Source organism: Rattus rattus, chromosome 13 (genome assembly GCF_011064425.1).
Source record: "Rattus rattus isolate New Zealand chromosome 13, Rrattus_CSIRO_v1, whole genome shotgun sequence".
NCBI classification, from domain to species: Eukaryota; Metazoa; Chordata; class Mammalia; order Rodentia; family Muridae; genus Rattus; species Rattus rattus.
Genome location: NC_046166.1, coordinates 60791915 through 60805713, shown reverse-complemented (window position 1 = coordinate 60805713; position 13799 = coordinate 60791915). Strand labels below are relative to the sequence as shown.

The 13799-nt window shown below is 46.1% G+C and overlaps 1 protein-coding gene across 5 annotated transcripts in view; it reads left to right on the top strand.

Annotated features, from left to right (window-relative positions):
- Nsd3 (nuclear receptor binding SET domain protein 3) overlaps positions 1 to 13799 on the top strand; it is a 112126-nt gene that overhangs the window by 84846 nt on the left and 13481 nt on the right. For 4 of the 5 annotated variants that reach the window (XM_032919543.1, XM_032919545.1, XM_032919542.1 and 1 more), the window contains exons 15-19: positions 840 to 986; positions 4031 to 4187; positions 7442 to 7644; positions 8233 to 8345; positions 8703 to 8972. In XM_032919543.1, coding sequence (XP_032775434.1) covers positions 840 to 986; positions 4031 to 4187; positions 7442 to 7644; positions 8233 to 8345; positions 8703 to 8972 — 890 coding nt within the window. The remainder of the gene's footprint in view (positions 1 to 839; positions 987 to 4030; positions 4188 to 7441; positions 7645 to 8232; positions 8346 to 8702; positions 8973 to 13799) is intronic. The other variant, XM_032919546.1, reaches the window with a different exon arrangement.

The window sequence follows — 13799 nt, the reverse complement described above, 5'->3', positions numbered from 1 at the left end:
CATTCATTTTTTTTACACTTCTTTGTACTAAATAGATTAAAAAATTGACATTGCATAACTTTTCTTACAAGATTCCTGTGTTAGTAGCAGTGTCAAGTTCTATTCTGTCACCTAGTTCAGACTGCCCACCCTTCTTTCCTTCCTTCCTTCCTTCTTTCCTTCCTTCCTTCCTTCCTTCCTTCCCTCCTTCCCTCCTTCCTTCTTTCCTTCCTTCTTTCCTGTTTGTTTTTCAAGACAGGATTTCTCTGTGTAACAGAGCCCTGCATGTCTTGGACTTGCTTGGATCCCCCTGCCTCTCCCTCCCAAGTACTGGGACTAAAGGCGTGTGCCACCATGCCCGGTCTGGTTCAGACATTTCTTGACCCCATCTCACTGGAGGACAGTATCGAATAAAGATCGCACCTACGGGAAAAAGTCAGTGGTGACTCTCCCAAACCACAACTCTTCCTTCTCAAAGCAGCCCCTGTGTGAGACTGCTGTGTCACACAGGCTAATAACCAGCAGAGGAAGGGACACTAAAACAGCCCCTGGCATCTAGCTGCACTGTGGATGTACCTTGAGGTACTGGGGGCCAGTGTTCCAGTGGGTTTTGTGTTTTCTTCCAAATAGGACAGACAGGTAGGCAGGTCACAGCAGCTTTCTAGAACATTTAAGGTGGTAAGCCCTTCCTGTGGCAGCATAAAGGGACTCTTCAGGGAAGTCAGGGAAGCAGGGCCGCTTCATTCTCACACACTCCCATCCCCAACCATAAGACTTGATCACGTAATAGGTGCTGATTTCCCTCATGGAATCATGGGTAGTTTCATGGCAGCTCATCTCTTTCTGTTTGTTTCATATAGGGCTGATAGTTCAGGACCATTCAGACCCCATGTTCAGTTCCTATGCCTATAAATCCCACTACCTACTGAGTGAATCAAACCGTGCTGAGTTGATGAAATTACCTATGATTCCTTCTTCGTCAGCTTCCAAAAAGAGATATGAGAAAGGTAATAATGACTGAATAGTTTCTCTCATGTTTAATTTCTGCATTTTCCTTTTCTCTCTTCAAGTGGAGGGGGGATGTATGCCTGTTGAGCAATGCCTGCTGCTTTTGGTAGGTCCTGCCTGTGTGGTTATGACTGTCTTCATATGGCTACGGAGTTATCAAAAGGGCTTAAAATAATCCTGTCATCACAGAGTTTTACTGTTCTCCCTGACTCAGTTTTCACTGCTCAAAGATGTTTAAAATACAAAGACTAGAATTGTATATAACATAAAAGACTTCCTCATTTGCTTGACGTAGAACTATCATTCATGTTAGACTAGAATAGCCATGATAGGGTTGTCTCCCCCTTATAAGCTAAACAACCAGAAAGGCTATTTAGAAAAGAAAGGCGAGCAGCAGATGCTGGAGAAGAATGTTTCTGGACATATTCTATGATTTTCTTCCTAAATGTTCACTTACGATGAAAACAAGTCCCTTCCCGTAGGAGGGGAGCTGGGGTTGGGGCCACACCCCAGATACTGGATGGTGAAAGGCGGCCCAGCGACTACTGATGGATACCTCATTCATAAAAATGAGCTAGATTTATGTTCACATTCTCTCCAGCAGTGCCATTCTTGAAAGAAAACTCTTAGCTGTGCTTACCTTGCCATAGCCTGTAAGGGGAAAGTGACTTCATGTTTGATTTGGGGAGTTTTTATCCCAGAGGATAATCAGTGAGCTTAGAAGGTATGGATAGACCTTTGCTTAATATATTGTTGTTATCATGTACGTTCAGAATTGATAAAGAAATAGCTCACCATTCATGCCTGCTGTACCATGTGCGCATGTCAGAAACTGGCTTTTATCAGTATTTGTTGTCTGCGCTGCCTCTCTGATCTGTGCTCGCTCTTGTTGGCTCAAATGGCGACTAAGAACTGAAGTCACGCTGTCTGGAGGTCAGAGCCACCAGGAGCGCTGAGAGGCTGCTTTGGGTTGTAAGCTCTCTGCTGAGGTCAGCCTGCAGCGCCCTGTTCGTGATGTCATATGCCTCCAGAAGGTGGGAGGGGTCTGCAGTACTCCTCACAAGATAGAAGTAGTCTGTCAGTACATTTATAAAATTAGGTTAACTCAGTTGTTTTGTTTCTAGCATTCAGTATTAACATTGACATCAGTTGAAATTATTTTGAGCCCTCTACTTAGCCTGAATGATATATTTCCTCTCTTGTATCTGGAAAACGATTTTTTTCCCTGGTTTGTTGGTTTTTTGTTTTTTGTTTTGCATAGCACCAAGGCAGACCATTCAAGTTTTCATTTTTTTTTCTTATCTTTCTATACTTTGAACATTTCTATCATGACAGATTCCACCAATTCTGGCTCTGTATTTCCTCTGAAATAAGACTGAACGTTTGGAACTAACACTAATCATGAGCAGCCCAGCTTCCACAGTGGTGCTAATAATAACACATCCTCTAAGGCTGGTTTCAGGACAGGCCCCTCCGCTCAGTCCTTTCCATGGACTTAAACACCTGTGCAGAGCCTGGCGGTGTCGCCACACACCTTTAATCCCAGCACTCCAGAGGCAAAAGGATCTCTGTAAGTTGGAGGCTAGCCTGGTCTAGCAAAGTTCCAGGATAGCCAGGGCTACACAAAGAAACACAGTGTTGAAGAAAACAGAAACAAAACAACCCCCCCCCCAACATCCAAGCAGCTGAAAACTGAACCAGTTAACCACATTGATAGCTGTGGCCAAAGGGGGCGGCCACTGTGAAGGCTGGCAGAGGAAATACAGTTCTCTGGTCATCAGGGTGTATCTAGGTTTCCTTTTCTCATCTAACCATTGAGGTTTGAAGGTGCAAGAAGACAAGATTTCTGGAAATCTTTAAAAGGCTGGAGCATGTGATGGTCAAGTTCTGTAGAAGGCTCTGAATCTTTTGCCTGTGAGACTAACTCTGTTTTCTTGTTGGGTGTAGAACTGACTAGTCAGTGGGAATGTCCCTTGTCTTCAGTGGTGACCTTTCTTGTTCATATACACACTAGATATACCTAACCCCACCCCTCATGTTTATTCGTTTGCATTCAAAGTATTGCTCTGTTTCAAAGAGAGGGCTTAGCAGGAACCTGAAAGGAAGGGCTTGCACGTAATCCTCCTCTGTTCTGCACTGACAGTTACGCAGTTTTGTGCCACCAAGCAGTGGTTCATAGGCTATATGAGTTTATATCTGGCTATGCCTTTAACTGTTCAACATGCTAATACTTGCTTTGCTTTTGGATCATAGTCTCTAGCTGCCAGGTGTTTTCTTCGGTCAATACAAGTAGAGAGCTGAGCATGGTGGTGCACGCCTCCAGTCCCAGCACTCGGGAGACAGGCAGGAGGGTCACCGATGGGAGGTGTGAGCTAGCTACCCATCTCTAAAAAAGGGGAAAAGTTCTTCATCTTGAAATGCAAGTTTATTTGGTTGGTATGGTTTTGAAAATGTAGGTCATAATTAGGGAACGGGCCGTGGTGATGAGACCGGTACAGATCACTGCTGGATAGCCGGCTTGACTGCCTGCTTGCACTGGGAAGTAATGACGCGGGGCTACCAGTGTGAGAACCCGTGTTCCACTTTGTAGTAGAAGAAAATAAGTACTGATCAACTATTAATTGTCTTCATTCTTGGCTGATTTTATTGCAAAGGGACTTAGTTAACAGTGGATTAAATTAAAACAATTGTTACTCTCTCTCTGGGCCCTAAAGAACAAAAGAAAAGCTGCTTGTTTGAAAGCCTCTTTTCAAATCTACATGGGCTAGAGAGGCTCTGCGCCTCTTGTGACATTTTACCTAGCCAACACCGGATTCCCCGGTTGCTTCTGTTCAAAAGGAGCAGAGAGTTGGTTCCTCCCACTCAAAAACTCTGTTCCTAGCTGCCCATTTCTTAGAAACTAGCTCTTCCATTTGTTTCCTAGTTTGATCCATTACTCCGCACATGATTCAGTCTCTTTGCTTCCCATGTGAATAAAGTCTGATGTACTTAAGAGAACTCTCCTTGCTTGTCTCGGTTACTAAGGCTGTCTGTTTGTTTCAAGGTGGAAGATTGCTCTGCTGTGAATCGTGCCCTGCTTCCTTCCACCCAGAATGCCTGAGCATAGACATGCCCGAAGGCTGCTGGAATTGCAATGACTGTAGAGCTGGCAAGAAGCTGCATTACAAACAGATTGTTTGGGTCAAATTGGGAAATTACAGGCAAGTTTCCCAAGCAGATAGGAAGTACTACTGTTGCAGCGGGGTTCACGAGCTGCACGGACTGCGGTTAGCACAGAGGCGGCGAGACAGGCTTGGCTCCCCGAACAAAAGGAAAGACCATGGTGGTTGGTCTGGATTTTCAGGGAATTGCAAAGGTTATTTTGCTCATGAATTTTTGTTTGCCTTTTTCTTTGAGAGTGGGTTTTTTATTTTGCTTAGGTTCTGAGAATTATTTTATACTGATGAATTATGCACTACTAAATTTTGCAATGAAAGGATTTACATAAAGAATAGAGATTTTGTTTTCTTAGTATCTTAGTTTTATATTGGTTTTTAAACATTTATTATTTATTCATTTATTTATGTAGTATGTGTGAATGTTTTACCAGCCGGTACGTCTGTATCTCATATGTGTGCTTGCGGAGTGAGTTAGGCGCCAGGGCTCCTGAGACTGAGCTCCAGACAGCTCCGAGCCGCCGTATGGGTGCTGGAAATTCAGGCTCCAGGAGGAGCAGTAAGTGCTTTATCATGAGCACCCTCTCCAGACCTTTGATTTCTAATTTCTAATGAGATCAAGAGTTCATAGCTTTATCAGAATAGATCCATTCAATCTTTTTGTTTGTTTTTGTTTGTTTATCTGTTTTCGAGACAGGATTTCTCTATATAACAGCCCTGAAACTTGCTTTGTAGACCAGGCTGGCATGGAACTAACAGATCCACCTGGTTCTGCCTCCAGAGTGCTGGGATAAAGACGTCCCCCACACCCTGCTATGCCAGTTTGATTCTAAACCAGACCCCTGTGTTCAGGTAGCCCTAAGCTATGTGCAAAGAGTTTGTTCTTCCTTCATCTAAAGAGGGGATTATGACAATAAGAGCCATTTGTTCGTGTCTGTCTGTTTATTATACGGGGCACGCAAGGGCCATAGTATAATTTTAGGGTCAGAGAATAGCTTTCAGGAACTGGGTCTCTCCTACCCAAGAGAACTCAGGAGGTCAGTCTCAGTAGCTTTACCGTTGAGCCACCTCCCCAGCCCACGCCTTGGTTCTTAAAGGCATGAGAACAGGGGCTGCAGAGATGGTGACGAGCACTTGCTGCCCTGGAGATCTGTTTCAGTCCCTGGAACCCATGTCCGGTGCACACAGCCTCCTGTGACCCCAGCTCAGGCAGTCAGACATTTTCTCCTGTCCTCACATAAAAAATAGAAATGGAATTTAAAGAGAGAGTGAGAGAGATGGATAGATTAATATTATTTAAAAACATACTCCTTTATGATACACTATTTCTCTGCCAGGGAAATGAGACAATTCAAGCTGAATTGGAGTGTGTGGCAGGTTTATTGGGAAGCTGCTCTTGGGCAGGGAAATTGTCCTGGGGAGGGGAGGGGAGGAGATGGGAGGGGAGGAGACACAAGCAGAGAGGGAGAAAATGCAGATTGGGGGAGAGGGGAGAGGGGAGGAGAGACCAAAATGTCTGGATTATATAGCAGAGCCTCTGGGGGAGGGGAAGTTCAGGGCAGAGGGGTGGGGTATGCCAGCCATATCAGTGTAACAGGTAGGAACTGGAGAACCGGGGCCAGGTCCACCTTGGTATGTACAATATACACCTTAGCCTCTTGTTCTGGGTTTGAAACCCAACATGTGAAGGCTTCAATATTTTTATTTATTTATTTTTATTATTTTATGTGTGTGGGTGTTTTACCTCTCTGTATGTCTGTGTGCTGTGTACCTAGGGAGGTCAGAAGAGGGAGTTCGGTTCCCTAGAACTAGAGTTACAGACGGTTGTGAGTGGCCGTGTGGGTGCAGGGAATCTAAGGAGTTCTGTGGAAGAGCAACTTGTGCTCTTAGCTGCCAGGCCGTCTCCCCAGGCCTCCCTGAAGATAGTCAATAGCCTAGATACGTTGTTTTGCTTGTTATTTTGAGGCAGGGTCTCACTGTCCAGCTCTCTCTGGCCTGGACCATCTGTAGGCGCCTCTCCCAACTGCCTCCAGAGTGCTGACAGTAAAGGCGCGTCTCACCACACCTGCCTTGGCTGTTCTTTAAAAATAGGGTCTCCCTATATAACTCTGGCTGCCCTCAAACTTGGTGTCCAGACAAGGCTGACCTAAACTAAAGAAATCCACCTGCCCCTGCCTCCTGGGTACACCACCATATCAAGAATTCTATTGGAATTCTGAAGAAAATATATTTCTAGATAATTGCAACTGTATTGTAAAGTTTTGCAAAAATAGTTGAGTTTCAAGAGGACATTAAACATACGCAGTATGCATCCATGTTTTACGTGTTTTTCCTTTTAGAGGATAGGACAGAATCTTCCTGGGCTAACCTTGGCTAGGTGATCCTCCTATCCCAGCCCTCAAGTGGGTGAGACCACCATTGTCAGCACTGCTCCTTGCTTTAGGGATTTTTGTTTTGTTTTAGTATTTTTGTAAATGGGAGCTGGAGAAGTGGTTCAGCAGTAAGAGCACCGACTGCTTTTGCAGTGGCACTCGCAACTGTGTAACTTCAGTTCCTGGGGATCTGAGGCCCTCACTGTCCTCCATACACCTAGCACACACAAAGGGCACATACATACTGCATACAAGTAAGCAGAACACTCAAACACATAAAAATAAATCTTGAAAAGTAGTGTGTATGTGTGTGTGTGGGGTGCGTGCATGCATGTGTGTGCACATTTTACGTGTAGATCTGGATACATACAGCCTTCTCTTTTCCAGTTTGGTTTTATGGGGACAAACTGTCTCTACAGGTTAGCCTGTAACTTGTGATATGCATAACTCAGCTTTCAAAGGACTGAGACTAAAGGTGTGGAACCCTCTATCCTGCATACGGTGTGTTCTTAACATTTGGGGATACAGCTAATGTTTTTTAATTGCATTTTTTATTTACATTTTAAATGTTATCCCATTTCCTGGTTCCCCCTCCAGAAACCTGCTTCTATGAGGGTGCTCCCTCACCCACCCCCCACTCCCTCCTGCCTCCCCTCGCTGACATCCCCTACACTGGGACATTGAGCCTTGAGAGAACCAAGGGCCTCTCCTCTAATGTTGATAGTCTCTGTGACGAGAGCATGGGGAGGTGTTTTTTTCCTAATAGTTTTTTCACTAATAGTTTTTTTTCCCTAATAGTTTTTTAAAGGAGCAGATTAATTACTGTGTGTTTTAGAATTTAAGTGAATCTTGCAAGCCATGAGCCCTTCTCTCCTTCCTGCCTGTGGAGAAGAGTGTGAGAGTCTCACTTCTCGGTTTTGTCCTCAGATGGTGGCCTGCAGAGACCTGCAGTCCCAGGTCTGTGCCGTTGAACATCCAGGGCCTTAAGCATGGCTTGGGGGACTTCCCTGTGTTCTTCTTTGGTTCTCATGACTACTACTGGGTCCACCAAGGCAGAGTGTTCCCTTATGTTGAAGGAGACAAAAATTTTGCTGAGGGACAGACTAGCATTAACAAGACCTTCAAAAAAGGTAAGTTGGACCATGGTTACAGAGACTCAGAATTAATACTCAGATGTGCATTTCTTATTTGCACACAAAGCCTCTGCCACTCAAGAATGTCCACCAGGCATTGGGATTTTCTGTCCATAAACGTCCTATGACATCAGGACCAGGGTCAAGATGCATAAAGCCTGGGTCCCTGAGCTGGGTTTGAAGTGTCTCTAATCAGGCCAAATGCCGTTACCACAAACAAGCAGTGAGGGCTTCCCAGGAAGGCCTTAGGACTTCTGCAACTCGGCTGAAGTCTACACTTCTGAGTAAAGGTAAAATTAATTTAAAGCTAGGACAGGATACACAAGTGCTCTTAATAGGGTCACTTAGAGGTCTTTGTCATTGATGTCGGACTTGTGCTCTGACACATATACAAAGCATAGTATTTGATTGGTCATGTGCTAATTTATTATTTTCTCTATAATGGTGGTGACTGGTGATCTCTAAAACATAATTTTAAAGAGTAAAGCTCAGGCGAGAGGCAGAGCATTTCTAGGGTGGTAGAGTCAGCTCCTGCCCTAGCGCTGTGTCCTCACACTTTGATAACGGCCTGCTTGCTTTTGTCAGCACTGGAAGAAGCTGCAAAACGTTTCCAGGAGTTGAAAGCGCAGCGAGAGAGTAAGGAGGCTTTGGAGATAGAGAAAACCTCAAGAAAACCCCCTCCCTACAAACACATCAAGGTGAGCGCTCCCCTCCCTGCCGGTCAAAGCCTCTTTATGGTGTTTCTACCAGACCACCCTGCAATCAAATGAGGACGTAGCTCCTTAGCCTCTCTCTTCCTCAGACTTCATAAATAGCTTATTGTCTCTGGATTTCAGGTATTAAATTTCATCAACCTGTGGCAAGTGGGGAAAAACTGAGACTTGACATCAGCTACAGGCTTTCTGTCCAGTGAATAGACAGTTAATACTCCTAGGTTATTCTGGAGACATCAGATAAAGAGCTTTCCTCAGTCACGTCACAGCACTCAGATGTTTAGTTCTTGGTGCTCACAGACCCATACCTTCTCTCCCAATTCTCTTCCTCGGTTGTCCCAGGCCAACAAAGTCATAGGGAAGGTGCAGATCCAGGTGGCTGACCTGTCGGAGATCCCGCGCTGTAACTGCAAGCCTGGTGATGAAAACCCATGTGGCCTGGAGTCGGAGTGTCTAAACAGAATGTCACAGTACGAGTGTCACCCGCAGGTGTGTCCTGCTGGGGACCGCTGTCAGAACCAGTGCTTTACAAAGAGGCTGTACCCCGATGCAGAGATCATCAAAACTGAGCGGAGAGGATGGGGCCTCAGAACCAAAAGAAGTATTAAAAAGGTAATGCAGTGGCCCTCGGCCACCCTTGTCTCTTAGGGCGCTTCCATAGCATTGTGACATGGCTATAAGACACATAGCCGCTTACGACAGAAAGCTGCGACTTATCGCAAGGTTTGGCATTTGTTGAGCAACAAGAGTTGGGAAAGGCTATCAGGATACGTAGCCCATGGCTATTAATTGATGAGCTTTAAACAGAAGGGGCATCGTGCTTTTTGTATTTGTGTTTTTTTTTTTTAATTATTGAGTGACATGATTCAAACATATTTTCTTGTTGCTGCTTTTCATGGTGGATAAACATGTCAGAGAAGCAACGTAGTAAAGTTGATTACCCACTAGGGCAGAAACTTGGGAACGCAGAACTGTGCTGCAGTCTCAAGTCATTAGCCATAAATGTGACCGAGTCCCAGATCACTAAGGTAGACTAGACCACTAGTCCATCGCATTAGTTAAGAAGTCAGAGCTCGTTAAAGGCCTCAGATTACACATGCAAGAGTGGTGAAGCAGCTGGGATAATATAACTCTGGGACGTATTTTTATTTTCACACCTCGAGACAATTTTTCACAAGAATCTCTAGCACGGGGAAGAGATACCAGTTGGAGACTATTTTAAAGCCAAAGAGCTTAAAAGGAAAGTCTCTAGTAAACCCTACTATTCAAAGATGGGTCTTAGCTTTTAGAGTACCTGAGAATCTCCTGTGGCTCTTGTCAAGAAACCAACTGTGGGGAGGGTGGTGTGTGCCTTTAACCCTAGCACTCGGGAGGCAGAGGCAGGCAGATCTCTGAGTTCAAGGCTAGCCTGATCTACATAGTGAGTTCTAGGACAACAAAGGCTAGATAGGGAGACCCTGTCTCGAAGGAAGGAAGGAGGGAGGGAGGGAAGGAGGGAGGAACCAGGGAACCAGGGGCTGGAGACATAAAGCACTTGTGGCTCTTGCACAGCATCTCCCAGTTCTAGGGCATCCGATGCCCCCTTCTGACCTGGGCACCAGGCACATGTGGTGCACATATATACACACATGCGGGCAAAGCACTCATATACAGAAAATAAGAAATGAATCTAAAAAGTGGGGAGGCCAGGAGATGTGTTGGTGTAAAGCGTGCTTCCTGCTCTCACAGAGGACCCAAGATACAGAAGCAGACTGAGTCTGGACACTAGTGATGGAGACAGTGGTAACGGGGCATGCGCTGAGACAGCGAGCCAAGAGCAGGTCTAAAGCAGTCCCTGAGGCAGGAACTACTGCAGGACTTTAGGAGGGTGGCTTCCTGACATCGCACACTGGTTCTCTGTGACCACAAAGCCAGGGACTTAAACCTGACTGTGGTGCTCACACTCGTTTCCATTACTCGAGAGGCTGGAGCAGGAGGACCACCAAGAATTTGATGCTGGCCTGGTCTATATAAACTTGGAATTCTGGCCTGGCCTTAAAAAAAGACCCTGTCTCAAAAGCAGAACACGTAGCACTTAAGGGGCTGGAGAGGTGGCTCGGTGGTATGAGCACCGCTGCTTTTACACAGGACCCAGGTTCAATGTGAGCATCCACACGGTGGCTCACAACCATCTGTAACTTCAGTCCCAGGGGATCTAACACCCTCTTCAGGCCTCCATGGGCACTAGACGTGCATATGCACGGTGTAAGGACATCAAGCACACACAGGAGTGAACAGTATAATTGTGACACAGGTTTCATCATCATAGTTGGCAGGGGCCATGGGTCGGGCTGTGCTCAGCCGCTTCCTCATTCAGGATTGCAAGTCAACCAGACTTGCCTCCTTGGCTTACCTGGCGGCTATAGAGCTTCATTCTTTGTTGCTGTGGTCTGAGTTTGTTGTGCTTTGAGATGTTTTTTCTTCTGTTCCTGGTCAATAATGAGTCTTAACTTTCAGTGGCTTCCCCAGTTCCTTGCTACCTGAGGTTCCCAGCGTGGGCATAAGAGAGACTCCACTTAGCATGGCAGACCTTGAGATCTTAGACAACAAGGCCTTGTTAGCCCATGCACGACATCACAGTTGCCACGTTCTTAGAAGAGGGGATCACACAATGAATGGCATGAATCAGAAACAGGATATGGGGCAGCCTTGAGGACCTGGCACATTTGGAGTTTAAGAGAACAACTTTGCCTGGAGAAAGGAGGGTTTATGAGAAAGGGAAAAGTGCTAGGTCGGGGCCTATTCCAGCAGTGCAGGAGAGCGACACGGACACAAGGCCATAGGTTGTCGGTGCAGGAGAGCGACACGGACATTACTGATATTTACTCACAGCAGTCCTACAATGAGAACTGAGGAGAATTTGTATATGAAGTGAATATCCATTATAATACTTGTTCCTCTGAGTTTGAAATGCTGTCGAGTTTTAGCTAATACAGCTGCCCGAGGCTGAGTGAGTGTGACTTCCAAGGTGACAAGGTCAGGGACAACATAACCCCAAGGAACTGACTAGCATCACTTAGAGCAACCAGGACAATGCCAAAGTCTTTCAAGGATACAGAAGTCCTGGACTCTTCCGTATCGGTGGTGGGGCGTAAATGGAGCAGCCACTGTAGGTTGCCAGATTCTTCACACACACACTGCACTGCACAACAGATCTTCCCACTGCCTATTTAAACCAGGAAAGTGAAAAGTTATAATCAAATGGGAACTCTTCCCAAATGTGTACAGCAGCTATAGGTATCATAGCAAAAATCTAGAAAGACTGACCAGTCTTCTGCAGGGGGTGAAGAGTCAAACAAATGGTGGCACAGCCACACTGCGGAGTCTACTGAGCCTTAAAGACAACTGAAGCACACGTGGGTGATCGAGAATTAGCTGCTTTTTTTTTTTTTAGCTTCATTTTATTTGTTGCTAGCCTCATAGCTGTAGAGACAGCTGAGTCATTAGGGGCACTTGCTACTCTCACAGAGGATCCAGGTTTGAGTCCCAGCACCCACACAGAACTATCTGAACTCCAGTTCTTGGGCATCTGAACCCCTCTTCCAGCCTCTCTATACACTGTATGTGCATGCTTGTGCGCACACACACTCAGGCAAAACATTCATACACGTAAAGTAAAAAAAATTCTTAATTATTTTATGTGTGAGTGTTTTCTATACGTATGTATTTGCTCTGTGTGCCTGCTTGGTGCCTGCAGAGGTCAGAAGAGGGCAGCAGCCATCCTGCAGTAAATCATGTCTGTAGGAGCTGGAGAGATGGCTTAGCAGCTAAGAGCACGGACTGATCTTCTAGAGAACCGTGCTCGATTCCCAGCAACCACATGACAGCTCACAGCCATCTGTAACTCTAGTTCCAAGGGACCCAGTGCCCTCTCTGGCCTCAGAGGACACCAGGCATGCAAGTGGTGCACAGATATATACATGCAGGCAAAATATCCATACACTTAAATAATTTTTAAAAAGCAAATCTTTAAAAAAACAGTGTCAAAAGATTACATATTAGATAAGTCTGTTTATAGAGCATCCTTGAATGGCATAATTATACTGATGGAGGGTGGGTGTGGCCGTGCTGTTCATACATCTGGAGCGTGGTTTTGTGGCAGCAGGACTCCGTGTCTGAGTGGGTGGGTGCCAGCACCAGCTTCCTAGTATTAGTACTGTTGTTGTTCTGTGAGATGTTATCACCGGAGAACCCTGAGAACAGCAGAACCACTGCATGTTCTTTAGCTGTAAATATAATCGTTTAGAGAGCAGACGTACCCTGTCTGTTCAGATCCACACCGTTCCCATTTCTCATCCCTAAATGCCACCAGTCCCTCGGTTACAAACAAGTAGAAGTTTGTGACTATAGTGATGACGAGTCAGGTTAGCTTTACTTCAAGTGTAGTGACATGCCACAGGTGCCACTTGGGAATGTGGAAATAATATCAGAGAAAAGTGCATCACCGCCTTTGAAGTACTTACACAGCGCTGTTCCCGCCACCCAAGTACCAGTGAATCCGTAGTAACCGGCAGCTCCTAGGGTTGAGGGGTCAGGATCTTTTTCTCTTTGTTTTTTGTAGGCGTGAGGGCATGTGTGTCACACCTGTAGATGTCAGGTGACAGTCCGGGTGCTGTTTCTAAGGTGCTTTCATGACTAATGTGTCTTCCTTAGCAAACTGGAGAGGAAAAGTTTCACTTTAGCTTACAGTTGTAGTCCACCATAAAAGGCGTTCAGGGTAAGAACTCAAGGCCTGAAGTGAAGCAGAACCCAAGGCTCAGTCGCTTGCTTTGTTTGTTTTAAAGCTCTGGTTGTCTTGCGATTCAGTACGCAGACCTCTCCCACCCGAGTGCTGGAAATAAAGGTGTGTGCCGCCACGCCTGGCCAGCCTGCTTCCTAGACCCTCAGGACCACTGCCGGAAGAGCGCTCGCAGTGAGCTGGGTCTCCGCACCAGTCGCTAACGAGATGTTGTCTCAGTCGAGGTTCCTCCTCCCAGACGGTTCAAGCTCCTGGGTAGTGGACAACAGGCCAAACAAGGACAAACAGGGTTTCTCACGGCCTGGACCTTCTCCACGCTGGCCAGTGAGCTTCACTGTCTCTAGCTTTCCCAACAACCCGGCATGTGCTACCAGGCTTGGCCTCTTACTTAGTATCTGGGGATCTGAGCGCAGGTCATCACATTTGTGAGGCGAGTGTTTGACCGACTGAGTCATCTCACAGCTCTGTCTGAGGACACGGGCATAGGCAAACCCACACATGCAGGCTGTGGTGCCTGGTGAAAGTTAGGACATTGCTCATTTCCCTCACGTGGTTCACAGCATCACACTCAGGTCACACACCAAGCCATTACTGTCCCCCAGTCCTGGGCTTTAAGATTTTATGTGTCCAGGCTGGCCCTGGAATCCACAGAGGGGGACTGA